This window comes from Bombus bifarius, unplaced genomic scaffold, assembly GCF_011952205.1.
Source record: "Bombus bifarius isolate JDL3187 unplaced genomic scaffold, Bbif_JDL3187 scf7180000007970, whole genome shotgun sequence".
In the NCBI taxonomy this organism is placed as follows: domain Eukaryota; kingdom Metazoa; phylum Arthropoda; class Insecta; order Hymenoptera; family Apidae; genus Bombus; species Bombus bifarius.
The window spans coordinates 833,331-860,941 of record NW_022884356.1 but is presented as its reverse complement, the minus strand read 5'-3'; the positions used below and the strand labels follow the sequence as shown (position 1 = coordinate 860,941).

The 27,611-nt window shown below is 35.8% G+C and overlaps 4 protein-coding genes across 6 annotated transcripts in view; 2 read left to right on the top strand and 2 right to left on the bottom strand.

Moving 5' to 3' along the window:
- Positions 1–110: 110 nt before the first annotated feature.
- On the top strand, positions 111–4,794 carry LOC117213391. 2 transcript variants are annotated; one of them, XM_033458750.1, is made up of 14 exons: positions 111–350; positions 561–785; positions 861–1,113; positions 1,195–1,333; positions 1,408–1,577; positions 1,647–2,018; positions 2,099–2,252; positions 2,329–2,392; positions 2,472–2,718; positions 2,806–2,901; positions 2,977–3,017; positions 3,083–3,155; positions 3,239–3,550; positions 3,621–4,794. In XM_033458750.1, exons 2-14 carry the CDS (start codon positions 570–572, stop codon positions 4,181–4,183), a joined length of 2,700 nt encoding a protein of 899 aa, XP_033314641.1. In that variant the 5' UTR covers positions 111–350; positions 561–569; the 3' UTR covers positions 4,184–4,794. The 2 variants fall into 2 exon arrangements, with proteins under 2 accessions (XP_033314641.1, XP_033314635.1); XM_033458744.1 differs by having other exon boundaries at positions 112–306.
- Positions 4,795–5,167: 373 nt separating this feature from the next.
- Positions 5,168–12,062, top strand: LOC117213378 (nuclear factor related to kappa-B-binding protein). Of its 2 annotated transcripts, none has more exons than XM_033458737.1 (11): positions 5,168–5,433; positions 6,244–6,492; positions 6,556–6,788; positions 6,874–7,139; positions 7,274–7,641; positions 7,730–9,152; positions 9,243–9,563; positions 9,641–9,830; positions 9,902–10,694; positions 10,783–11,091; positions 11,176–12,062. In XM_033458737.1, the coding sequence occupies exons 1-11, from the start codon at positions 5,428–5,430 to the stop codon at positions 11,608–11,610; spliced, it is 4,593 nt and encodes a 1,530-aa protein (XP_033314628.1). In that variant the 5' UTR covers positions 5,168–5,427; the 3' UTR covers positions 11,611–12,062. The 2 variants fall into 2 exon arrangements, with proteins under 2 accessions (XP_033314628.1, XP_033314622.1); XM_033458731.1 differs by having other exon boundaries at positions 5,169–5,433; positions 10,780–11,091.
- Positions 11,911–27,611, bottom strand: part of LOC117213407 — a 28,299-nt gene continuing 12,598 nt past the window's right edge. The window contains exons 6-9 of the mRNA XM_033458758.1: positions 14,026–14,106; positions 13,371–13,745; positions 12,816–13,028; positions 11,911–12,733 (exon numbers count right to left, since the gene is read on the bottom strand). Coding sequence (XP_033314649.1) covers positions 12,401–12,733; positions 12,816–13,028; positions 13,371–13,745; positions 14,026–14,106 — 1,002 coding nt within the window. The 3' untranslated portion in view covers positions 11,911–12,400. The remainder of the gene's footprint in view (positions 12,734–12,815; positions 13,029–13,370; positions 13,746–14,025; positions 14,107–27,611) is intronic.
- On the bottom strand, positions 23,022–26,581 carry LOC117213524. The gene is made up of 2 exons (XM_033458939.1): positions 24,823–26,581; positions 23,022–23,567 (listed from the first exon to the last, which is right to left on the bottom strand). The coding sequence occupies exons 1-2, from the start codon at positions 25,186–25,188 to the stop codon at positions 23,517–23,519; spliced, it is 417 nt and encodes a 138-aa protein (XP_033314830.1). The 5' UTR covers positions 25,189–26,581; the 3' UTR covers positions 23,022–23,516.

The following is a 27,611-nucleotide window of genomic DNA, read 5'->3' as shown; positions in this document are numbered from 1 at the left end:
CGTCGCGCGAAAATACAAACAAAGGAAATGTGTTCACTAAAGGTCCTTTGGAAATATAAACACAACCAAAAGTGCCAAATGAAAGATTATGATTGGTTGAAAAGATCTTTTCGTCCAATAGTCTTAGAGAAATCTATCTTAATAGGAAGCTAATGAAGAGAACCTGTTGCTAGTCCTTTGTTAGCCATGCTACGACGATAATTGCAAAGTAACAGTTACGTTGTACGATTTAAAAAATTTTTGTGTGGCTCGATAATCTCGAATCGAAGAAATTCCTCGACCTATTAATTATTTCTCTTCAAACAGGTACAATTCTGTTTACAACTAACTTTTTGTCTTTTATTTCCACAGTAAGTATTCATGATTAACGATAGACAAAAACATTTTTTCGTACTTTCCCAATAATGGAAGTTATTATCATGAGTTGATAAAAAAAAAATCTTTAGAATTTCGCAATATTTAGACGGCTACTTACGATTATTACTTTGTTATGTTTAACGAAAATACGCGTAATTCGTATTTTTAATAAAAAAGAAAAATAGTTTCATTATTTCTTTTAGTGATATAAGATGGAAATATCTCCTAGAAAACCATTGAAACGTACGCAAGAACCTATTGATGAATGGTTACAAAATGAAGGATATTTCAGGAAACATGCACCTAGAGATCCAACTTGCTTGTTCAGAGCAGTTAGCGAACAAGTTTACTTGACACAACACTATCATATAAGAGTAAGAAAAGAATGTGTGGAGTTCATGAGAAAAACAAAACATTTATTTTCGGAGGTGGATATGCTGTATTTGGTTAATTCTTAATTAATATCTATATAAACATTTTAGTTAATACGTATTCTTTTGTAGGGTATATCGATTCCATTTGAAGATTATTTAGAACAAATGATATGTTTTACGGAATGGGGTGGCATGACTGAAATCCAAGCTATGTCATTACTTTATAAAAGAGAATTCATTATATTTAGTAGTCAAAAGCAAGCGAATCATAATGTTACAAATAATGGTTTTAAGGATATAATATATTTATGCCATACACCACAAAAACAGTATGAAAGTATTTATACAAAGGACTTTGTTGCAAACGCTGCTTTTTGTCAATGTATGTGTTCTATTAGATTTTTAATATTTTTTTATTTATAATATAAATATAAATTATAAACATTTTATAAATTATTTGTAGCTATTGTCTATCAAGTGTTATATAAAGATGTTTTTCAAATGGCCAATATAGAGGGTACTGTTCATAAAATGTTACATGATAGAACAGCTACATTTAGACATGATAAGTTTTTCCTTAAAGGCAATCTAGAGATCCGAGAGTAAGTCAAATAATAATTATGTCATTAATACATGGTTCAAAATGTTATTGTAGATTCAATTTATTTATGTTTAGCCAATTAGCTGCAGAGATATATAATAAAATTGACAATGGAACTGATGAGGTTGATGATGCACGGGCCATAATAAAAAATATACCACCTTTTCCTTATAGAATTGCTAAAGCTCTTGATCCCAATATCTATCGTAATACTGACTTTGATATATGGCATGAAATTAGAAGAGGTAACAAAAATTGATTTGTACTAAAAATATCATAATTTCATTAAAAGAAGAAAATAAATCGTATTTTAGAAGTGAAAAATGCAGGATGGACTAGGCACAATAGTCATGAACTCCAAATTGGTGGCAAATGTTTGGTACAAGTGGACTTTAATGAGGAAGATTTTGACAAAACCAATAATAATAGCATTTATGTGTCTTCTCTTGGAAAGGATGTTAATGATAATGATACAAAAATATTGCAAAAGAAAAGCAGTGATCCCATATTTTACTATGGACATATTCAAGAAATGGGTAAAAGTCAGGGACCTGTATTAGTCTTTATTGAAGAGTTAGGAGAAAAAAGGATTGTGCCATATTCAGCTCTTAAACCATTACCCCTAAAGAAAAATAAACAGGCCAATTGGCTACCAGTTTGCAAAAAGAATCTACTCTTAGATTCAAGTTAGTACTTAGAAATGAATTAAACGTATTAGAAACAAATTTTTATATTTTTTGTAAATATTTATTCTGTATTGTAATAGATCAAAAATGGAGAAAAGCATGCAGTGCATCATCGCGTAAAACTAAAGACTCTAATATGAACATTTTATCAAATAATATTGATAAAAATGAAAATAATGATAATATTGTCAGTGATATTAATGAGAATAATTTTCAGTGGAAGGAAGGATCATTGTAAGTATCTTATCATGATAATTATTTAATAAATCTATCTTTTTCTTCTGTATTACAAGTCTCTATTTTATTGTAGAAAAGTGGATCATCAAGAATATGAGAATTATTCAATGGATAAGTGTGCTAATTACTCAATTGATGTAAGCTATAAAAAATTGTTTAATTATTGTAAAATCCAAATGCGTGTAAATTATTATAGCAAAATATTTTCTTTTATAGAATTCTGTTGAAATGTTTCCTACAAAAATGGTTCTGGATAACACTCAGTCTTCTACAATAGATATCGGAAGGCAAGAAAATAATAAAGAACGTAAAGAAAAAGATTCATTCTCGCATAAAAACTCCGAAAATAATTGTATAAGAAATTCAAAATCTGATAGTGCAACGAATAATGATAATAATGTCAGTTTTAACTCGTATTCTAAACAAAAGATGCAGAAAGATATGTATTACACACCATATGCTGGTATGTAATTAAACTTACAAAACTTACTTAAATTATCATTGTTATTTCTATGTCGTGAATTGTTTATGTTTTTTTTTAATATTTCAGGAGATTCTAATGCTCAAATAGATCATATGCTACGTTCTATTAATTGTTCTGTACAAAAAAGTATTGATGTAAATGGTAGTGATTTGCCGCTATCAGGTAATTGTGCAAATTACTTTTATATACATAACTTGATAATGAATTTCATAAATAACCTTTTTTGCATTCCTGTAGATCCATTCACATTGAGATTTTTTTATAATTTAGGATTAGAGGTAAGGATCAATTGTTACAAACTAATTCGCAGCTATATATTTATTTATTTCAAACTATTTTGTAGTATTTTCGTGGTGGTGCTAATTGGAATTATTTAACAAATGTACAGTCGCCTGATTTTGGACAGTGGTATCAAGGTATGTTATCTCTATATTTTTTATATTATATTAATCTTACTTATTATATTAACCTTATATTTATTCATTTGTCAATTGAAAAGGTGCATCTCCGAATGAAGAAGAAATTACAAATATCACGAATATGATCCAAGATTGTACACTTACGCAACAAAAGAAAGAGCCTAACAATGATCAGAAAGAAATTGGCACTCAATCACTGTACCAAGAAAACGAAAATAGATACGTAAATGATATCAAAAATACACAGATTCAGAAGACTGAAGTTCAAAGAGGAAATGATGGGAAAGAAACATCGTATTCGTCTCGCGATAATAAATTAGAATATGCAAATAAGGAATCTTCTCGTTTAAATAGAAATGGATTAGGTCCACGATATAAGAAAAATTCAGAGAGTAAGTAATAGACAGTTTGAATAATTATATCCGTATGCACAATTTTAATAAATACTTGTCTTTTATATAGATCGACATCGATCTGCTTCGCATTTTTCTAATCAGTATTCAAGCAACGGATCAAACTCTAAACTTTCCAAATTGGATAGAGATGCAAAAGAAGATAGTATGAATGTTCAACCTTCACAATCAATACATCAGCAGCTACACACTCCTGCAAATGCAATGAATACTTATCAAGCGTCTTACATGCAACAAGGCATGTATTCCGGACTGCCGTATTATGGTAATGAAGCGGAAGCATTCGCAAATCCTTACTATTCCCTTAATCCAAGTTTTATACCAATCCCGTGCTTATCACATTCTGATATACATGACAACAACAATGTGCAGCCGTTCTCGCCGCATCTGTGTCCTGGAATAGATTACGCACAAGCTTATTCTGGCCTATGCCCGCCGTACTTATGCCCTCCGCCAACCCCATATAATATACCTCCACAAAATATACCTGAACACTGGTATGCTGTTGCTGGTCAACCGCATTATATGCAGTATGCACCAGTTTTATCTGTACCAGCGGAAACAACTTGCACCGGAGTAGTACAAAATGCTAATCAAAACGTTCCTTCTTAAAAGTATTTTGCAGTTACTACATATATCATACAACTAGGTTTTCGTTAACCAGTGTTCTTGCATATGAAACGATTCGTCAGATTCTGTGAAGGTATATATGTAAAAAAGTTCTTATTATTTCTATATAACTTATAGTTTTATGTAGTTCTAAATTAAGCTAGGATTAAACGCGAAGATAAGACATAACTGCATAATCTTAATAAGTCATTGTTAACTGTATGATCAATATCATTAACACGTTTAGGTACATAAAGATACATTATAAAAAGAGTTTTACGAACTATTAAGAAATATAGTACGTATATAGTATTACAAATTACAGTACAAGTTTAATTTCGATGTAGCTTTCGTGATAGATTATATCATTAAAGAATGATAGTATAAATTATTTATCTTCGATATTGGTAGTTGCAATACCTGTATAATAACATTCATTATATTCTTCATTTGGTATAGCCTTGTTACGGTACATAAGCCGCTCAAATAACAGTTTCTGAAATTTTATGCAGGTGACGTTCTAGTTCATTAATATATTTGGCCGTTCATACTTCTATACTTCATTTGTTAAAACAATATTTTCCCTAATAAAAAGCAATACAATAAAAAATGAATATTTATCTTTCCATTTCCGTGAAATAAAATTCTAATTGTTATTCGATCGTTATTAAATTTGAATTAAATTTCGTCCTCCTGCGTTGCTGCCAACTAATCATACGTAACGAACAAATGTCCCTAGAAGTGCTTTTGTTTCACTTCGAATACTCAATTTTATATTTAACGTAGAAGAAATATAATAAATATTTGTAATTGATTTAATAAAAAAGATTTATAATCTCTCTTTTTCTTGGTCCTTTTATTATTATTTGTAAGAGTTAATTGCTTTCGGATCAGTCTTAAAATCTCTACCATCGAATGGGTACAGTTCTAAACCGGTGAAGAAGGTGCGCGCTCGAGATCTTTCAATATACAAACACCGTGGTTCTGTTCGCTGTATTCCACGCCATGACTAAAATTTGTTGGAAGAGTAGGAGTGCAGTAGCTGTGACAGGTCAAACGGTGAATAGCGAAATTACTTAATATTCACTCGTTCGAAGGATTTCTCGTATCGTAACAACGTTGACAGATTTATCCTCGGTTCGTTATTTCTGTTTCGTGAATTATCGTTAGCCGCGAGGATTTGCTATTTTCGTAGGAACTGCAGAACTTGGAAGACAAGAGGAGAGCAAGCGCAGAAACTGAAAAGAATGGAGGTTGGTTACGATTAATTATTTCGAAATTTATGTCCGTATGATCGATAACACTGTATCCTCTGGAAACGCAATGTACATACCCTGTGTCATGTTACTCCTGAAAAAGAAAACATTCATTGTTGTTCCTGGTATATTCGTTATTTCAGTTCTTCTAATTAGATAATTAGTAAATTAAATAATTAATCGTCGAATACACGCATGTTCTCCTGACGTGTTATTTGCTATTATATGGTGATTGTTTTCTTATCTTTGATTAAATAATAATCACGTTCATATTGTATTTTTTAATTTTTGTGTATTCATTGTGACATAGAATGTAGCGCGATAAATTAGATTTTTCATAATTGTCTTTGAAAATCATTTAATTTCATAAAGGACACAGGATGTCTTGGGAGAACTTTAATGAATAACTTTACTAATATGTTTGATAGATCATTGTCAATCAAAAAAGTTTTACATGCTATATTGTTTCATTCGTTTTCCAAATAATCGTTTATTCTACCAAGTACCATATAAAATGCAAACTAAAGATAAACGGCAGAGTGTTTATGATGCTTAGTCTGATTTTAGATACATATGCATGACTAATACAAATAACATGTATTACAAGTGACAGCATCGGAAATGAAATTTCTAGAAAGAAATGGCAAGAATCATTAAAATATCAAATAAATTTATATTTATAGAATAATATGATCTGTTTAGTTCAGATTAAGCTACCAAATATACTAGTAAAATTATGTGGTTTCTTCTTGGCACACCCTGATGTTTATTCTGCTATGTATTTTTGTACATATATTGTGATTATAGGTGGATGAATGTTCAGCTGGTGGTGATAGTGGAGCCGAAGAAGATGAAGATGATGCATCTTCTCATGGATCTAGAAGTAACAGTAGTAGTAGCAGTATAAGTGGAAGTAGTACTTCAACTGATAGCGGAGATGATAGTGGAGAAGAACATGGCACAAGTGGCAGTGAAAGTCATAGTTCTGGCGAAGAAGATGAAGATGAAAATGAGAACACAGAATACTCTGTCAAAGCGGAGAGTCCAGATACTTTGGTGCTGTCTGAAATTTCATATTTTGTGGAAATACATTTTTGTTAACAAAAATTTCGTTTCTAGAAATGGGAAACATGTATTGCTGTAAACACTAAGATAAAATTACCACAAGATCTTTGCGAACATGTAGCTGTTTTCAAGGAATTTCTGGATTATCCTTATATTTGGAACGAATGCCTTACCGAAAATCAAAGAGAAGCTCTTTGCAACCTTTTACCAGCTTTCCCAAAAGACTGCGATGTAGAAGCTGAAACAGAGAAAACATTGCGTATGTTATTCGAACGTGAAAATCACAGGTTAGATGCAACTAATTATTTCCAGTAATTTTTTGAAAGAAATCTATCTTTTTTATAATATTGTTTTTATATTTATCTATATCAGATTTGGTGTAGCACCTTTGGATGCATTTCACAGTCATCTATCTGCTGGTCATTACCGCCCAGATATTAGAAGAATGTGTAGCTTAGTCCGTAAGGCACAGCAGAGAAGATTACTATTCGAGGAACGGAAAAGATCTTATGAACTAGCCAGTCAATTACTGAAATCTAGAGAAAGTTTGCTGTCTAACGCGTATAAGCAAGGTTTTTGTCAACCAGCGCAACGCACGGTGTCAAAGGTCCAATGGAGGAAACCAAAACCTGCTATGGGTAAGTTAAGCTTCTGCTGTGATTGATTGTAAAAAATTTTCTGGCTGTTTATACTTCCCCCACACTCCAGCCGTTTGGCAGAGAAGTATGTAGTAACTTCCGAGGGACAATACTAACAAGCAATGAACCGACAGTTGAAGAAAAAACGCAACTGCGCTATTTGGAGGAACTGAATGCACTGAGGACAGAGCTCGGAGCGAGCGCAAAGTTAGCAGCCGACACAACGTCCGAGAATGAAGAGAACTATCCGCACTATCAAATGTCCGGCGCTAAGCAGAAGAAGAAGAGACGCACTTTGGTTGGAGTTCACGGATTGTCCATTCGGGCTTTGTCCATTCGGGGTTTGCAATTAGATCACGTGGATGAGTTTATTCGACCTGTTTTCTCCACGCTGCAACGAGCGGAATATGCCACGAATAGGTCTCTATTTATTCGCGAACAGACCGAGGATACGTATCGCGAAATGTTACTTGAACATAAAAAGAGAAGAGCTCGGCGTGATGTACGTGAAATAATTTTTTAAGAAATTAAGTTGTGTGAATAAGAAATTCAATCGTATTAGAGTACTAATGTTCATCATATTTTTTTAGGTTCATCCGGAATTAAATACACAAGGTATCGCTCTTGCTGACTTAACTCAAAGAGCACAAATTGGACAGAAGCACAAAATATCAGTTGGCCCTACCATACGTATCACACCAGCGAAGAAACGTATGAAATTGGAGCAATCACCACTTTGTCCACCGGCGCCAAGATTAACGAATTCTAATTCGATAAAACACGAGAGTGATAACAGTGATTATTCTCATACGACGGATGAAAATAGACATTCCAATACATTGGATATAGATCATAGAATGTTAACGCCAATTAAGTCAGAACCCATAGATGCATACGAGATGCATCAGATGTCCAAAAAGAAGTTAAGTCCCATTACACCGAAGGTTAGCAAATCTTCCATGATAGTTACGCCAGAAATAAAGAAAGAGGTGGAAGACATGGAGTACGATGACATAAAAACGGAACTAAGTACGGGAGTGAACGAAGACGCCCCGTTAGAAACAGAAGAAGAAGAGGAAAACGATAAGAAAGAGCTTGATTTGGATAGCATCGACATGATGCAGCTTCCAATACAACTCGACGATGGAATTGATATATTGGATGATGTGAAGTGCGAAGATGAAGGAGTTATATCGATACCAGATAAAGAAATCGCTGTTCCATCTAATGAAGACGCTATCGACATTAATAATGGGGCAGAATTAATGCAGGAGACACATGCTTGTTTCTTCTCGCTGTTAAGAGATGCATTTACCTCAAAAGGTGAATACAGAATGAGCACAGGAGAAATGAGGGATGCTATTACTCAGTGGCAAGGAAACCCCATTTCACCATTAAATGATTGGTATTCTCTGGCATCCTCTTGGCCAGCGTTGGTTCCATTGGCTTTAGGATTTCTTGCTGGGGAACTCACTTACTCTCAAGAGATCGGTGACCGACAAGAAAGAGAATCAGAACTTGTTCCCTATTTAGAAAACAAGGGAAATGGAGTCTACGCATGGATCGGAGCTGGACGAGACTCAGACTCTCGTCTGTCGGACTTATGTGCGAAGTTCTTAATGCACAAAGATTCACTAGGTCTACCGTCTGCAATCTCCACTTGCTCTCCAGTAGCTGTGAAGCAACAAAATCAAGTGCCTCAAGCTAGTAACAGCAACGTTAACAGTAATTCTGGAAGTGGAAATGTAAATTCGAGCGGCAGAGATAGTAGTCCAGCGATAGAATCAATCAGTGTCGATGGTGGATCTATCAATACTGTCGCAGAATGGGAGCCACCTCGTGCTCTGTGGCCCACAGAATGGAAGGTTCGACCATCCACGGTGGAAGAACGAGAAGAATTTAGGAGGCAGGAACGTATGCGTTATGCTGCTCCTCATAAAGCATTTACATATAGAATGCACGGTTATGCCTCCGTCGTAGGTCCGGTGAAAGGCATTTATCAACACAATGTTGGTATGTTTGATTATACAATCTTTTATAAAAAAGATATATGTGTATAATTAAAGAAATTATTATTTATATTATATTTAATTCGTATAACAGCTTCTGGTTTGACCAAAGCTCGTGGACATTCGTTGTTGGTAGCAGATCGGCCAAACTTTGTGACTATCTTAGCTTTAGTCAGAGACGCTACTGCAAGGCTTCCCAATGGTGAAGGAACTCGGGCTGACATCTGTCAGCTACTAAAAGATTCTCAGTACATTAGGGAACAGACAGAAAGTGATGATAAGGAAGGATACTTACATTCTGTCGTATCTGGAGCTTTGGACAGATTGCACTACGAAACAGATCCCTGTGTACGATATTACCCACGACGCAAGGAATGGCTATACCTTCATCGAGCTCGTTCAGAATCAGAATTTGGTTTGTACCTTATTGAAATGTATTATTCTTATGTTATATATTTCATAGATGACGTCATACATTTTCTTCTCTTATAGAAATGTATCATCAACAACTACAAGGTGTTGCAAAGAATAAGAAGAATGGTGGCAGTATGTCTCGAAAGGCACTTCCTCCAGTCATAAAACCGGCTAATGTTAATAAAGAACAATCTCCTAATAACAGTAAAGAAACTACACCTAAAAAAGAAAGAAAGGCCACATCCACTACTCAACCTGTTATTTCGAGGTAAATATCAAATTTTATCGTGTGAAAAATGTTTTGAACAGCATATCGATTGTACGCTTTTCTTTTTACAGAAAAGAGCAGAAAAAAACCGAGGAGAAAAATATCAATGATCATTCCGCTACAACAGAACAATCGGCTGTGGTCACAAACGTAGTGACAACAATTAGTACGCCAGCGACTTCAGTAATTTCTATGTCAGGTACCACCGTTCCGGTTACGTCTCTACCTACGTCTTCTACTTCTATTAGTACCATTACCGTAGAAAAGGATGTAACAACTAGTGACGTAAAACCACAAATCACTACAAACGTTCCGGCGAAGAAGGCAGCGAACATCGGTGGAAAACCGGTCGCTGTTGTAAAAACAAGTGCTCAAAGTTTACTACAATCGAATCAGCAGCATTTTCCGCATCATCAAATTCAAGTATCAACATCCGCTGGTCTACAAACTATTAGATTATCTGGACATTCTGTGTTACATTCTGCACAGCCTGTAGTAGCCAGCAGTGCTTCTAATGTAACAAATGTAACCACCAATTTAACCACTATATTGCCTCCTACTAAAGTACCAAGTCAACAACAACAACAACAACAATCGCAACAAACACAACAACAACAACAAACAATAGTGACTAATCAAGCGGGAAAAAGTATCTTGCAAACTGCTAATATAAAACAGCAACAATCTCAACAACAACATGTACTACCTGGAAAGACATTGTTAGCTTCTCAAATAAAATTGGTCAGTTCTGGACAGATCAAGTCGCTTCTTACGAGTCATGGACTTCAGGGTCAGACAATATTTATTAAACAATCATCGCCATCCAGTAATCAATCACAACAAATACAACAGCAACAATTAAAGGTACGAATTGTTCAAGTAGGTCATCATTTTTTATTTTAATAACTATTAATAGCTTTAACGATTTAATATATTCATGTAACTTTAGCAGCAACAACAACAGCAACAACAAATCCAACAGAGAGTTGTTACCAATCAACAACAATCGCTACAAACATCTGGTATGCAACGCATAATTGCGCAGATAGGAGGGAAACCAATCGCAGTACAGATTCAACAGTCACCGCATCAGCAACAACAGCAGAAGATATTGGCGAAGGTTCTAACCAGTTCTGGTAGTGGCCAGCTTATCTCGGTAGAAAATCTCCTTGCTCAGAAAGGATTGAAGTTGGCGACCACAACTGGCCACGCTAATCAACTCAACAGACAAGGGAAGCAGGTCATACAAACTCAGTATCAGGTATACTCTCAATTTAAATTTTTATAATTTCTAATTTTAATTCTAAATTAAATTTTTATGGAACATTTTCAATGTGGTGTTTAGGTAGTATCGCAAGCGCAGACTTCTTCAGGTCAGTCGAAGATCATAGCCAGTACGCAGCAACAACAACAGACACAGCAAGCACAAACCGTTCGGATGGTGACAGCTCAGTTGGCTGGCAAGCCAATAGTTTTAGCAAGTGGTAACAAAAACGTAGGAGTTGGAGTGAGCAGCGGTGGAAGCGTAGTACTTGGAAAGCAACAATCATCGCAACAGACACAGCAGCAACCTATCATTTTACCGAGTCAGTTACTCAACATCAAAACATTGCACGGTTTGAAGGTGATACCGACTCCTGCCGGATTGAAAACTACAGGTGCAGCAGTCTACGCGCGAGTTATTGCTCCAACTACCATAACTTCGTCTCAATCGACGGGAAATCAACAGCAGACTATTCAGACGCAACCACCGAGAAATAACACCTACAGTACACCTTGACAAAATTGATGTCGCTGTCTTTTTTCATTTATCCTCGTTCCAACTTATTTTAATCTCTTATAATTCTGAATTTTCTGACGAACACACGATTTATATGTATAAAAACAAAACGTAAAAAATGAAGAAGAAACGAAAAGCGTAATAGATCAGTAAAGCTTATACATAGAATTGCGTTATGTTATGTACTATATTTTAGGTCAGGTAAAATGAAAAAAAGAAAATCGTGCAGTTTTTTCGACAGGTTGATCGGGATCAAGGCACAATGCTATATCAGGACATTTAAAATGAAAACACACGCGGTCGTGAAGATTTTTTTATATTAAGTGTCGAATTATTTACAAATGCATGGTACGATTTTAAATACAAAACCACCGTTTCTTCGTTCTCTTGTATCAAGAAGATTCTTGCAGCGTTGCATGTAATACATAAATAAAACTTATTACGTAACGGTATCATTTAAATTATATTTTACAAGTTCTCTTTGTGCATCGTCTCTACGTTGTAGGAAAGTTTAATTATGAAATACCTAGGCAGCAATAGCCACCGCGTCTTTGGTCCGTTTTCTGGTAAGAGGATATCATACGAAAGACATCATTACAAAAGTCATTGATCTATGTACAAAATTTCACGAAATACGAAGTATAGATTCATAGAAAAAGATACAGAAGAAAAAGCACCTGAACAAAAGGTGCATTTATGTTCACAAAGTTAAGAGTGCATGATGTTCGTTTAACTCAATATCCTCTTCGCTGTAGTGTCAACTTATTTCCAAAAGAAATGGTTCATATAATTATGTTCCCTCGGAGTTCCATATATCTTGGAATATGTCTATTAGATTGTTCACACCTATCAAGTATCCATCTTCATGGTTTCCGACTTTCCACTCGGCATCGTGACAAATCCTTGGCAAATGTTGTGGTAGAGGTAACGTTTTAGCAAAATCAATCATCCAAATGCCAGCATTTTTGGTATCGTGAACGAACAACAAGCTAGACCCGACAACTTCATGCGAGGCAAAGAACGGCGATGCTTTCAGCGTAGTTCTAATCGCCTTTAGACGTTGGATATACTTGGGTACAGCGTGTTGATAGCCTTCCACGAAACGTCTCAGCGCCTCCGTAACCTAATTAATTAAAAAGCCGATTTTAAAATCAGATTACTATTATGATCTATCAACTTAATTCATTGGTAAGCTATCGACAAACCTGTTCCCGAGTCCTCGTCGTTTTGAAGTCTTTCGACGAACCTCCATGAGCAAGTTTAATACCTTCTACGCGGAAGCCTAACGTAGCTGTACTGGAAATCGTTTCACGCCAGACCATGTATCTTGGTTTTGTGACTCCTTGCACTCGACGTTCCTCAGCACTTGGTGCAGATGGGTCCACTTGTATCATTTTCTCGTACATGTCTTTTCGTAACTACATGGAAAAATTAAAGATTTGAAAAATTGAAATTGAGTTTCAAGAATTGAAGAACTCTGGTCCTGCTATTCTTCTCACTTCTTCATATTTTCATTGATATCTTTCATTCAGATATCTTCCTTGTTTTTCAAGTGCTTTATTTATAAAAGTTGTGGAATAAACAAAAGATAGAAAAATTATATCGAATATTTATATTTATATTGAATAGCAAAGTTAAGAAAAAGTATGTAAAGTATAAAAAATTAGGTAATTCAGGGAAAGTTTTATTTTATCGATCGAACTTTGAAACTTTATTTATAATATTATTCGATGTTAATTCATATTAAATTAATATCATACCTTAGGTCTTTCTTTGGCTTTCGCAAGTTCCGATTCCAAATACGTCCTGACTCCAACTTTGCAATCCATCACACAAGGATGTTCAAAGTCTCCGAGAAGATCTTGCAGCTGCAAGTAAGAGGACACTACGATCCTCTTAGTCACATTGTCACCATTACCATCCTTTTGATGTGTTTCGCCTGCATCATGCTCCTCGACATTCCCTTCTTCTGTATCGTTTACATCTAAAACACCTTTGAACTCTGGAACGTACGGCCTCAATACGTCGTTCATTAACAGACGAAAGCAAGCTTCTTCCTGAGGGCAGAGTTTCTTTAGAATCGTCCCTGGAGTGGGCCCCGCTCTGAAGTTTCCTTGATGACCCGCTAGTTGGACCTAAAATTAATAGCAAAATTTTCTATTATAAACTTTTTAACACTAATTGTACTATTTACTAGTAGAATTTCATATCAGAATTGTTATTTAAAATATTAATTTATGAGTTTCTTTTCTGGCAAAAGGCCATAAGATAAATTGATGAATCGAGTAAATTTTATTTAGTTTCAGTTTTTTAATATTAACTGATAACTTTCATGTTTCAACCAATATCTGATACCAATTTTGAAGTATTTTAATTTCTTTCAAAGAACTTAAAAAATAGAAATAACTTACTTACCCATGGATACCGTTGTTTCTTGTAGGTTTGGAAAAAAGGTGTCCAGTGAACTATATTCCTAAGTTTTCTCCATCCTGACGACTGAAACAAAATTAAACGAGAATCTCATCAAAAAGCTCTCTTACCTCTTCCATCATCACTAATATTAAAATCAAGTTTCAACTTTAACCCAAATATCGATTCCAAGGAGACTTTATTGTTCAGTAATAGAAAGAAACATTTAGTATATCTGGAAGAACACAGTTTCCCGTCGTTACCTTCGACGTCTTTTTCTCATTTGACCTATCCGTGTGATCAGAATCCCATTCAGAGCTCAAATCGTCACCACTGCCTTCTCCCCATTCCAAGTTAATCTGAGGCACCTCTAGCAGCCTCAAATACTGCTGGTATCCTGAACAATTCTCCAAACAAGTCTCTTCCCTATTACTCTGACCTTTAATGCACTTGTTACACTTGGAACTCTTTTTATGATCCTCAACCCCGTTGCTTCTCAAGGATTTATCTCGTTTATTTCCTTCCAACTTCAAATCACTTTTCCCGTTATCTTCGCATTCAACAAGGCTACCATTTTGTAGTCTCTCAACTATACAGTTTTCTTTCTTTTCATCATTTTTATCAACTTCCTTGTAACTATCAGTCTTAACTTCCAGTTGACCCAACTTATCCTTCTCAAAATCCTGGTTATCATAATTATCCTCGGATTTCTCTTCATTATGAGTCTGTTCTTGGGACTGAGAAAGTAAGTACGAAGGTGATGGACTTCTAGAAGAGGAAGGTGAGCGACGCTCGGCGATGCTCGAAGAGAATCGCCTCGAATGTCTTCTACTCCTTGACCTCATCATCTTCCTCTGAATTAAGGACTTCCTGTCGCATTCTTCAGGTTCCATGCAATCTTCCAGTGTCGATTTTGAGCAGATCACTATCTTTGGTATCGTTATTCTGTCGTAAGTCTTTTGCATCTTTAATTAAATCAATTATCAACGACGACGAAGAATTTATTTAATGTAAGAAATCTTCCTGCGATATCTTCTAAATCTTTCTATGTAGAAATAGTTGATGCCTCGCCGAAATAAATTGTTTCGAAGGTGTAACGCGATAGAGGTGTACGGTGGATACTGACTTTGAAGAGATTCATGGTTCTGTCGTATTGTCAGAGGGACAATTCCGCAGCGGAGCGATGGTTGGACGTAAACAGCGACGTGTCCCAGTTCTTCGAATCCCGAATTGGATGCTAATGAATCGCGCGTCAATGGAAATTCTCGGAGGAGGCTTTCACGCCTTCATTCAAGGAACCTTTTACCTCGTCATACCTTTCTTCTTTTTTGCTTTGGAACGTCGTCTTTTTAAATATTTCATTAACTCGCAGCTTCTTTTCAAACACTTTCAAGGATAACTCTTCTTGAGAAATCTAAAATCTTTCAGGCGAATCTTCTAATTCTGCTTAGAATTTTTCTTTGAATTCCTCAAAGATATAGCAACTCCTTCTATAAGGTTTTCTATACGGTTCTATAAGGTTATTTTTTCTTCAACCTCAAAAAGTGTAATATTCTTCTTTTAAAAAATTCCTGCGAGAAAATCCAAAAATTCTGAAAGATTGTCCTCTACAACTTCCTTCAAATCTTCCCTTAATTAAGAATTCTCTGTTAAGAAGGCTCCTTCTCAAGGGTCTTTTTAGTTGGACACTTTTTCTTCAACCTCAAAAAGCGTAATATTCTTCTTTTAAAAAATTCCTGCGAGAAAATCCAAAAATTCTGAAAAATTGTCCTCTACAACTTCCTTCAAATCTTCCCCTAATTAAGAATTTTCTATTAAGAAGGTTCTTTCTCAAGGGTCTTTTTAGTTGGACACTTTTTCTTCAACCTCAAAAAGTGTAATATTCTTCTTTTAAAAAATTCCTGCGAGAAAATCCAAAAATTCTGAAAAATTGTCCTCTACAACTTCCTTCAAATCTTCCCTTAATTAAGAATTCTCTATTAAGAAGGTTCTTTCTCAAGGGTCTTTTTAGTTGGACACTTTTTCTTCAACCTCAAAAAGTGTAATATTCTTCTTTTAAAAAATTCCTGCGAGAAAATCCAAAAATTCTGAAAAATTGTCCTCTACAACTTCCTTCAAATCTTCCCTTAATTAAGAATTCTCTATTAAGAAGGTTCTTTCTCAAGGGTCTTTTTAGTTGGACACTTTTTCTTCAACCTCAAAAAGTGTAATATTCTTCTTTTAAAAAATTCCTGCGAGAAAATCCAAAAATTCTGAAAGATTGTCCTCTACAACTTCCTTCAAATCTTCCCTCAATTAAGAATTTTATTCGAATTCTTTAATTCAAAATTCTCTGCGAATTCTCGTCTAATTTAAAGGAACCTCGAGAAGAGATGATACATTTGCCAGTGTCTTAGTGATTTTCTTCGAGTCCGTAGAATTCACTGAAATAAAAAACGTTTCGACGGTCAGTGATTATCGCCGATATAACTGGTAATCATCGAGACACTTTCTCTCTTTTTTAGCCAGTCTCTATTCCGCGCGTCACGACGATGACGAACGAGCCCATGATGATCGTTCCTCAGGGCGATCGAATCGTGCCACGCGGCCCTCGGTTAATTGGCAAGCGATTCGATAACGGTAATTATCTTAATCACGAGCTGCGGTCGAATCGAAACACCTGGATCGACTGATAGCCCCGTCGTCCACCCACGTTGTGGCCTCTTCCTCGAGACGAAGGCGAGCTGGAAAGCGAGCCGATGCGTGTGCCACTTTTTTATACCACTGCTTGTCCGTTACACGAAATTCTTCGTCTGGTCGATGCACCAATTATTCTTCAATTTAATGCTAGATGAATTTTAAACGAGATTTCCAGCTCTTCTTCGTGTCAATTAGTCCTTCTCGGTAATCTCTATTTCTTTGATCGATTTTTAATAGGATTTTGTTAATAGATTTCTACCTCTGTTTCGTTGACTCTCACGAGGAAGTGCAACAAGCTCTTATTTTTAAAATAATGACTACTTGTTTCCAATTTTATAGAAGTATCATATAGTGTATTTTGCTGTTTCTGGCGAATTCCTGGAACGATTCCAAGGAAATAATCTTTATTGTTTACAATAATAATAAACTTCAAGAAGACTTGTTCATGGCAATTGTTATTTATAAACACACAGATTTATCTTCTGTATATTTCTTCGATAATCACCTCAATCTTTCAGAAACAATTCGTCCTTCACTCGAGTCAATCGAATAAAGTCTATTTGCAATTTTATACTTCTACCAATTACAATTATGTTTATAATCGAAAAGAGAAAGAAAATTACAGTTGCAATTTTCTATCGTTTCCTGTTACGCTTTAACGTATATCTATAAACTTTCTATAAAAATATCCTTTGCACCAACTTCTTATCCTTCGCATCTAGCTAATCTATGCTTCGATACTTGTCGTCTTGCTCTTTCATATATAACTGAGACTCCTTCGAGTTCTAAGAATACTTTTCATCGACCGACCATATGACGCAGTCTACGTAATTAATTAATGACGCAAATAAATCACATAATTAATTCAATCAGGTGACAGGGCAGTGTCTGAAGAGGCGGAATTATTAAACGAAGAAAACAGTTGTTTACAGAGGATTTACAGTCCAGTCACTGTGGATAAATAACCGTACGGCTACGTTTGTCGAATTTCAACGCATCTCACGAGTAATCGTCGCCGTTTACGTTCCACAATCAACCGATTATGTAATATCACTGTAAGCAAACGTGACGCTTTCCAGTCGTGATACATTCACGCAAGCGGAACGCCGTGCCGCTTCGGATTCCTCGCGTTACTCACATGCTTCTGTTCCCTCGGAGGAAGAAATTATTGTAGAATCGCGGATAATTTATTATGGATGATCATCCTCTTTCTCTCATTGATCCATTCGTTCATGACAGTATTTACGAAGATACATCCGGATATTTTTCTTTTGCATTGATTGTATAGGAAATTCTTTGAAATTCACAGCTATATCTGGAGGTTTCCTCTTTCAAAGTATCGTAGGTATCGTAAGTGCCATAATTTGAAGATTAAAGATATTTCTCCTCTTTATTAATCTTTTAGAATTCTTGGCATTTTAAAAAATTCAAATATTTGCGATACGTTGCTTCCAAATTGAATCTGTAGTTTTTTTTAAAAACCAAAGGTTTCTTGAAAATCTTTGAAATTCTGTGAAAATATCTGTAACAAGCTCCTTCTCCAAAATGAATATAGAATTCTTCGAAATCCAAAGATCTTTTCTCTCATTAATTCTTCAGCATTTGCTGAAGCTGTTCTTTCAAATTAGACACGAAATCCTGAAAAATTCGATGAAAGTTGACTTATAACCAATCTGAATAATACCACAGATTTATTCATTATCCATTCCTTTAATATTCATGCGAATTAATGTGGAAGAAGATCATTCATTAGGAGATCACCTTTCTTGGTTGATTACTTGGAACGTCGAGATAGGATAGTGGATCGAGAGCACGTGCTTCGCCTCTATCAGCTCTTACATAAGAGGAATTATAGTGGCGTTTCTCTGGACCGTATTACCTGGTGAAAATTATCCACACGAACCTCAAGGCGCATCCGGTCGCAAATCTATGAAACCTCCGATTGTTAGTCGGATAATTGGTCTTATTTTCTCACGGATACGTGATGCAACGATCGTTCTCCAATTCTTCTTCTCTATTTATCCAAGCACGTTCGACTCATTCGTAGATGTTCGCGAGGAACGTCACAAACTTACAAAGTATCTGTTCAAAGTTAATTCGGTAAAAGAGTGTTTCAGGATCTATAAAAAGAACGTAGAAGATTTTTAATAATCTTCGAGTATTTCAGTTCACCAAATCCTTAGATAGCTTCTATAGTTTCTTCAAGTTCTTAAAACCGTATTACCAAGATACCTTTGATAATTTATCATGCGTGTGAAAATATCTCTCTTAGAATAAATCTCTTCGCTTAACTTCCTTCGGATCCCTCCACTTCCAAGAGCATCAACGTCTACCAACTCTTCCCTTCGTCGATGGAAATTCCAACGTACGCACTCGTCGAACGATGAATGAACAACAGGTAACTTCGCAGCGTTTTCACTTTCTTAACAGTGTAAATCAGAATGACGTAATCCATCAGACGATCGTAGGCGAGAATCTTAAATTTCCTCTTCTGTTCCTCCACTTCCAAATGCTTCGCTATTTGTTAATTCAAATTTCAATGCAACGAACGATGAACAACAGATGAGTCTGCAACTTCTTCCCAACAGCATAATTACACTCTATTTATAGATTTTAATAATCTATTATTGAGTACACGTATACGAATATGTAAGTATATGTGCACAAGTATACAACTAAAAAACATGTAGAATTCTTTCCTTTAATTGCTTCTTCCAGATTACTCCGTTTCCACAAGCATCATCGTGTACTAATTCTTCTCTTTGCTGATTAAGACTTCGATCTACCGATCCAGCGATGAACAACGAGTAACAAATCTTCTCCTACGTATACTTGACCACTGCACGTTGAATCATCGTAAATCACGAAAAACAATCAACAGTGTAAAAGCGTCTCGATATCGATCTCGAGTCAAGGTATTGCAATCTGTTTCCTGAGACCAGGAACAATATTCGCGAACGCTAGAGACGGGTGGATTTTTAATTCGTTGATGTAAGCGGTTACCGGACGAGTCAAGCAACTTTTTCTTGTTTCGAGGCGCAAATTCAGCACGGCGGCGACTCGAGGAGAGTACAGCCGACTCGACGACGATCGAAATGCGTCATCGACTAATTAACTGACGTTCGCGAGCGTCATTAGCGTAATTATCAGGAGTGGACGAAACGCTGGGGCGATCCAGAGGTCGGTGGGCCTACACGGTTCGCCGGAAGTCAACGTTCTCTGGCGTTTGCTTTGCGTTTTTATCGTTTCTATGGATAATTTTAATCCTTTCACGATCAACGTTATATGCAGGATGGCCCGTAAACTGGCGATAGGATTTGAATACAACTGGCTGATTGTACGTGAAGGATGAAGTCGAAAGTATAGGATAAAATGTTTGCATATGACGTTTCGTTTCTGAGAAAATCGAGTTTGCAAAATTTACGAGGTATACTTGAACTTGGCCAGATACAGACTGGATATGAATAAACGATCAGCAGGAGATCATTACACGCGCGAAAATAAGTCAAAATTGTGAAATGAGATCTTTCCGTTCGAGCCCTTATTTTCCAGAAAATAATATTTGAACGTATTCCGTTAAGAACTGGTTTGGTACGCGTGCGTGCTACATTCTCAAATTTATCTTTCTCGAAAAGAAAGCATCATACAAGGAAAATTGTATTCCACGTTTTTAATTTATTTTCACATTCCGTTCAACTCCTGTCGGGATACAGCCAAGTTTAAGCATATTTGTCAAATTCTCAAACTCGACTTTCTCGATAATGAAACGTCGTATGAAAGAATTCTATTTTATATCTTCATATTGTTATTCCTCGTAGAATCACTCTGCTCGCAATTGTACCATCGGTTACGTACCACCTTGTATATACAATATTGTATTTTAATAAGTCATTAATTAGCCAAGCCATAAATACGTCAGATGGTACTAAATTTAGTGTATTATATCTCCTCTGCAAAAACATCTGAAAAAATATTCTTTTATTATTCAAAACTAATAAAGAAGACATTTTTTCACAATCGAAGGAATAATTCGGTCCTGAAAAGACTTTCGATCACTGCTGTCGAAACTCTCCTATCTGAAGATCAATAGACTTCTTTAATTTTCTTTCAAAGTGTTCTTGATTGGAGATTCGAATTTTAGAATTATATTTAGAGAGGGTGTCTCTCAAAAGCATTGTGGATATTGAATAACATAATATTGAAACTCTCTTTCTTTAAAGATCCTTTGGGTAATTCTAAAATTATTTATAGTTACGTAGAGAATAAATATTTAATTAGAAAAGAGATCGATTATTTGGAGGAAGTTTAAAATACTTAATACGTATCCTTACAAGAGAGAACAGTGCCTAAATTCTTCTTCTTTTGAGAAACTTGAAAAATCCAGTTATCGGATGAGAAGTATCTACGATGTCTGGAGAAAGAAACGAGAATGAATCGTAATGAAGATGATCGTGAAATATTTGCATATATTCGTATCCTTTTGCTTCTTATTTCTCCATTTCCATCGATTCTCTTCGTTTTCTCGCGAAAAGCTTCTTCCACATAAGTGACGCATTAAACGAGTGCAATTGATTTTAAACGAGACGTTTAATTATTCAATTTCACGTGTTCAACGATAAACGTTCGAACGATGAATTCGCGTACTCGGCGTGTCTCGTACGATTGCGTAATGATCGCGTAGAAATTGGGTCTCGCGTTCGAGCACGCGTAACGTTTATGGAAATTTTACGATATTCATAAATTCATACGCGCTTTATTATCAGGGTTAAACGCGCATTCGCTTTTTCTCTCTTTCAACCTCTCCGCTTCGTCATCTCATCGAAAGCTAATCCGCTTCGTCGTCTCTGTTTTAAAAGAAGCATCGACTAATCCTCTAAGTGTTTGGAATTCACATTCATCGATGAAGATGAGTTTGAATGGGATCTGGAATTTTTGTACGATTATACTTGTGATAGGAATTTTTCATGGATAAATGAAAATGAATTCTAATTAGAAGAAGAACCTTTGATTATAGTTTTCCCCTTTTCCAAGTTCCATAGACCTTTGTTTCGTCGTTTCTTTTCTCTTTTCTCGCCAACTTTGTCGCTTCTCTTTCAGGCAAAGCATCGACTAATCCTCTAACTTCTTGGAAGTCAAATTCATCGACGAAGATGAGCTTGAATGGGATCTGGAATTTTGGAATTTGTAATAGGAATTTTTCACGAATAAATAGTAGTAAGGAAAATAATAGAAGGACAGAAGTGAAAGAAGAATGTAGGATCAAGATTTTAAGAAGAAATAAGTTGGATGAATCTGATCCAAAAATAAGAGACACGCGTAGTAAAGGATTTGCTTTTAAAATAGATTATAGTCATAGATAAGAACGCGTTGGTTATCATAATGAATTGGTGAAAATAAATGTTTCTGAAAGTTTAAAAAACATTGAAAAGATTAAGCTACTTCTGCTGAAGGAATAAAAATAAGAGACTAACTGTAAGAAGGAAGATATTCTTCTAGAAGAAAAGCAAATAAAGAAGAATACGTAGTATATCTAGAAGAAAGAAAGAAGGATATTTGGAACGACGATTTGGAAGGACTTCTTCGGGAGTTTTGAAAGAAACGGAACTGAGGAAAAGCTGTATCGAAGAAGAAATAAAAAGGCGAAGAAACGAAAGCGAGAAACCCTTGACCCAGATGCTATACATTTAAAAAAATACTCGATAACGTGGTCCAAGGCTCGTACGTCGTGTAAACCACTTGGATTGGTAAAAATGGACAATTAAATGGCTATACGACGATGTCTGGATAATAAATTTTACTTGCAGACGAAAACTAATTTAAGATAAGTTCGACCTAAATAACCAACCATATAAGAAACTCCGTATATTGTGTCACTACTGTGAAAGCCGTGTTCAGAAGTTAAAAAAACATTATCTGTACTAAAATACTATAAGAACATGCTATATATGGACATTATATCTATTCTACGCCTTAAAAAAAAAAACTTTCGCGTCAGTAACGCTGATTTGCGTCACGAACTAGATTCAGCCCTCTCAAACTTTGCATTCAGAAGGTGAATTATGCTTTTAATTGCCACATACACCAACGCTTTCTCACGTATCATATTATATAAATAGAATTATTATCTCAACTATAGAGAATTTCTGATTTAGGCTTGAATTCAGCCTACAAACATTCTACTCGGAATTATACTAAAAATAACAGTAGATCCCTACTTTTATGTCAGCTAGGCGATCCAGCAACGTTTACTTCCACCTGCAGATGGAACATTTTTCCAGCGTCATGAACTAGATTCAGCCCTCTCAAACTTTGCATTGAGAAGGTGAATTATGCTTTTAATTGCCACATACACCAACGCTTTCTCACGTATCATATCATATAAATAGAATTATTATCTCAACTATAGAGAATTTCTGATTTAGGCTTGAATTCAGCCTACAAACATTCTACTCGGAATTATACTAAAAATAACAGTAGATCCCTACTTTTATGTCAGCTAGGCGATCCAGCAACGTTTACTTCCAGCTGCAGATGGAACATTTTTCCAGCTTAATTGGCCAGAACGCGACAGAATTCGACTCGACTATGTCGGCATTCCTCTTTTGAAGAAAACTAGAACGCGATCGAATGGCGATCGATTAGGTAACGTAAAAGATCGAAAAGGGAACGGCTGTTAATTGAGGCTGCACCGCCTCGTTGGGACCACCAGCCATGCTCCTTCTGCAATTGCAGAAACTCGGTGAACTTCGGAGAAAAAGTCAGCCGACAGAGGTGCAACCAGGGACTTGCAAGAATTTAGGCCTTAAGCCTCGTTCAAATTAGTCGAATGACTTCTGTTCAAGTTGTTTCAGCTGACTTCGATAGTATACCTAATAGAAAATAGAAAGGAAGTAAGTTATAGTTATGTTGGATGTATGTAGAAATGTTGATTATAATATGAATTATGCTTACGAACATGACAGAAATGTTATACATACAAAGCGTGAGCGAATAGAAAGTTCAAGAGAGATTCAATTGCTTCAAAACGACAAGATCAATCCAATATCAGTATTTTATTTCAAGGCAGGAAATTGGAAGAACCTCAACCTTGTTTGATACTTGGAGGCACATTTCTAGTCGAACGAGACAATAAGTTTATATTTTAATAAAACGTTTCAAGTTGCTTGAAATCAAGTAGCTACGATACAATAGGAACGTTGAATACAGAATTCAGAGACTGTTAGGATACTTGAAGTCAAATAAATGTACAGCATCACACTGATGATGGGATTTGAAGTTTTCGAGCGGCTTGAATTTAGGTAACTTGATTCGTCTTAACGAGGACTTAGTGTTCGTCGAAGCAAACAGGATTGGTCAATCGGTTTTCTAATCGATCATCCGGCTGTCCATGGGCCTGCATTTAATTACCCGCCGAATTGTCCCTAGGCATACGAAATGAGAGTGAAACCGATATCGATTGATTACGAAATTACTTTTTCATCTATAGATCAAAGATACCTCGAGGCGACTATTATTTATTTAAGAAGGAATATCATTGATCAATGAGGCAAAATTCAATTTTAGAAAATTCAATCTTACAAGAGATATGAGAATTCTTCCTTGGCTCATTTTAGTCCACTGCACGCTTATAGTAAATTGCTCCTAGTTAATTATTGGATGACTTGTGTATCAGTCCTTCTGGTTATGGTATGATTGAGAGCTGCAGAATGGCAGTGAATAGGCGGTAATTAAAAAAGGAGCGGAGACGAGCCTGGAGGGAAGAATCGATCAAGAAGAGGTCGACTGTGTCAGCTGAAGTTACGTTTATAGAAAAGTATTTGAATCACTTTCACAACTACGTATCACAGCAATAACAATAAAGGTAATACGTACAACATATTACTCAATACAAATTTGTTTATAATATTAGTCAACATAAATTTCCTTAGATCTTAGTCTTCTCACCAGTATACATATGACTATAGTATTTAACATAAATCTTTGTGTTAAAAGAATTCCCATAAATTTCTGAAAGTTGCATCTTGCTGCAAAAAGTTATACAATATTCTTGCTCCTTATAGACCAACTTCTAATTGTAATTTTTATCTTAAGGATCTCAAAAGAACCTGTTCCTAAAAGACATACCTTTTTCCTATCAACAACTAAAGGACTCCTTTGATAATCATCGACGATTCCCAACAAGCAGTCGTCGCATCTGCAATAAAGATTCCCACTGGAGGCCGAATCGCTAGATAGAAATGAATTATAGGTGCTGGCACTATTTTGACTGTCCATGGAATCTGTCCTTCTTAAAAGGAAATTCTTCTTCTTCCCTCCTAGTCGGGCATCAGTCTCACGATCATCTTCGTGAAAATTTTGCTTCTCGATTTTCGCCAGAAGAATCTGTTCCATCAGGTTCAGTGTCGGTGGTGTGAATAACGTAGGCGATACCGGCGTCATCGAAGCCTCTTCTTTCAAATTCTCGGCTTCGTTCTTCTTTTCTCGATCCATATTAATGCCTCGCGGTGATCTATGTTGCTCATAAGTTCACTTCGCTCGGACTAATCTGCAGGCCTTCAAATATCTTCACAATTCAGATTTCTCTTGCTTTTTTGTCGCACACATGCACGCCGGTTGAAGAGAGAGAGATTATATCTCTTAGTTTCAAGTTTCGAAGTTGCACTCTGAATTCTAGAACTAAAAGTTTCTTAGATACTAAATCTTTGTAAAGCGAACATTCAGTAGATTCGAAGTACACTGGATTCTCTTTAATCCTAAATTATTTGGATCCTGAGTCTTTCGTAGTCCTATATCGTTTGGAATCTGGATCTTCCCTAATTCCAAATTCTCATTTCGATTCTACATTCTCTTAAATCCAAGATTATTTGGATATCGTTGAATTTTAAATCCCATAGCTTCCTGATTCCTTTGAAACAAATGAATAAATCTTCCAGACTTTGGGTCCTCTTGTACTTGGAATTCCTTGGCTCTCTTAAATTACAAATTCCTCGGATCTTCAATTCTTTCCATTCTCTGCATCTTCCATACTATAGATCTTCCTGATCCTGCTCCAAAGAATTAAAAATCCAATCTCCTTCTAACTTCGGGGTCTCCTTACATCTATAATGCTCTACTTCTTGATAATTGAGAAGAAAGGATAAAAATATATAAATATATTTCAGGACACTGGTAACAGACGCTTGGTAGAGCTATTGATCTAATCACAGTACCGCACCATTTATCCTGTGAGACAGCAGCCTTAGTCACGGTTAAACGTTTCATTAATCCACACCACGAACCAGTTCACATCTCAGGTGAACAATGACTAGTCCGATCCCTTTCACCATTCTGCCATTCACGACCACCTGCCAACTTTTGTCACCGACCTGTTATAGTATTTCTTCTCTCTAATGATACATCTCATCGTCGACCTTGACGCGACCAAGGCTTTGATTAGTGCCGCGTGAGAGTCACTACGAAGATCAGTTTCTACCAGACTGTTCCTCATCGAAATCGAGACTCTACTAAACTCTGGACAACCAAACAACTCTGAACAACTATTGAATTACAAAATGTCGCCGTAACTCGATACGTCTTTTACATAACATGACTCGATTAAACGCAATTAAAAGGAATATTCGAGAAAAAAGAAACTTCAAAAGCTGCAAAGAAGAAGAGACCTCCAGAGAAGACAGAATTTAATCCTTTCACGCTTGAGCGAATTTGCTACGCATAACTTTAGCAAATTATTAGCTAACCGAGCGGCAAATGTATATGAAGACGATACAGCAAAAGCAAGATAAATATACATTTGTCGGTTTTCTGATTTTTATATCGCTTTATGTTTTAACAGGACTTATTGTTGAAAAGGAAATCGATTTACTTTACTATGCGCAAAGATATGTTAATTTTTAAAAAATAAGTAGCAAATCCAAGGAGTTTTCTATAAAATTAATATTGTGGAATGACTAACGTTCTGACAATCTGTATTGTAAAATATTCATCACAGTATATCGAATTGAAAAATTGTCTTTCTATAAAAAACAGAAGATGTGACTTATCATATTTCTTCGCAGAAGTCTTCACTTGTCTTCGGTAAAACTGGCTTTGATTTCAATGCCTTGTGTCTTCGTCCGAACACATGTGTCTCCGTTATTGATAATTATTACAGAAACAATCCTCCTTACGAAATAAGCGAAGTTCAATGTTGAAAACCCTGCTTCGTCAAGTGCAATTTTACTTTAAGGTTTCTCTTCCTCCTGAGAATTCTCTGGGAATTGTTTTCAAGTTATTGACAGAAGAATATCCAATAACTACTATTGATATCAATGACGACTTTACTTAACAATGAATTAGAAGAATAAAAGAAAAGCACGAGGACATGGAGGATCGGGAACAGCGTGCTCGAGGCAGCCCCGGTTGCACAGTTTTCCTCTACTGACCCGAATTGACCGCTTCCTGTTACAGTAGTCTCCGTGATATAGCGTGGTTCTAAATTGAAGCTCCGATTCATGCGGTATCGCTCACGGCCGCTCACAGTATTCTGCTCATTTTAGTGGGGACCGAATCAAGGCTAAGGTACAGGTCATGAAATCCTAACAGAAGTCTCCCCTCCCTATCAATTAAAAAACGATACAAAGGCATAAAATAGAATTTCTAGCAATTAAATCAAAAGAAACGTTCTAGGGATAGAAGAATTCGATAAAGGAACATTAAAGAGAAAATTTCAGTGAAGAAAAACATACAGAATAATGGCATCAGAAGCAACGTCAGTAGTAGAGAAAACAAACGCCATAAAAAGGTAATTTGCAAGAGTTACAAATAGTGTTTAACTTCCTCTTCGTTTCGAAGAAAATTACGCTTGTTTTCGTCGCCAGTGTTCGGATGAATCGACTAGGTGAATCGGCTGGACAGGAAACGAAAGGTGTATAGTT

Bases quoted from the DNA above. Each gene is read 5' to 3' on its own strand.
- LOC117213378 (XM_033458731.1), top strand. The intron at 6,789-6,873 runs GTTAGATGCAAC...TATCTATATCAG, and splicing joins TTCGAACGTGAAAATCACAG to ATTTGGTGTAGCACCTTTGG. The intron at 7,642-7,729 runs GTACGTGAAATA...ATATTTTTTTAG, and splicing joins AGAGAAGAGCTCGGCGTGAT to GTTCATCCGGAATTAAATAC.
- LOC117213391 (XM_033458750.1), top strand. From the start codon at position 570: ATGGAAATATCTCCTAGAAAACCATTGAAACGTACGCAAGAACCTATT. The intron at 2,393-2,471 runs GTAAGCTATAAA...TTTCTTTTATAG, and splicing joins GTGCTAATTACTCAATTGAT to AATTCTGTTGAAATGTTTCC. The intron at 3,551-3,620 runs GTAAGTAATAGA...TCTTTTATATAG, and splicing joins ATATAAGAAAAATTCAGAGA to ATCGACATCGATCTGCTTCG.
- LOC117213524 (XM_033458939.1), bottom strand. From the start codon at position 25,188: ATGGATCGAGAAAAGAAGAACGAAGCCGAGAATTTGAAAGAAGAGGCT. The intron at 23,568-24,822 runs GTATGTCTTTTA...ATTTTCTATTAG, and splicing joins TAGTTGTTGATAGGAAAAAG to GTATACTATCGAAGTCAGCT.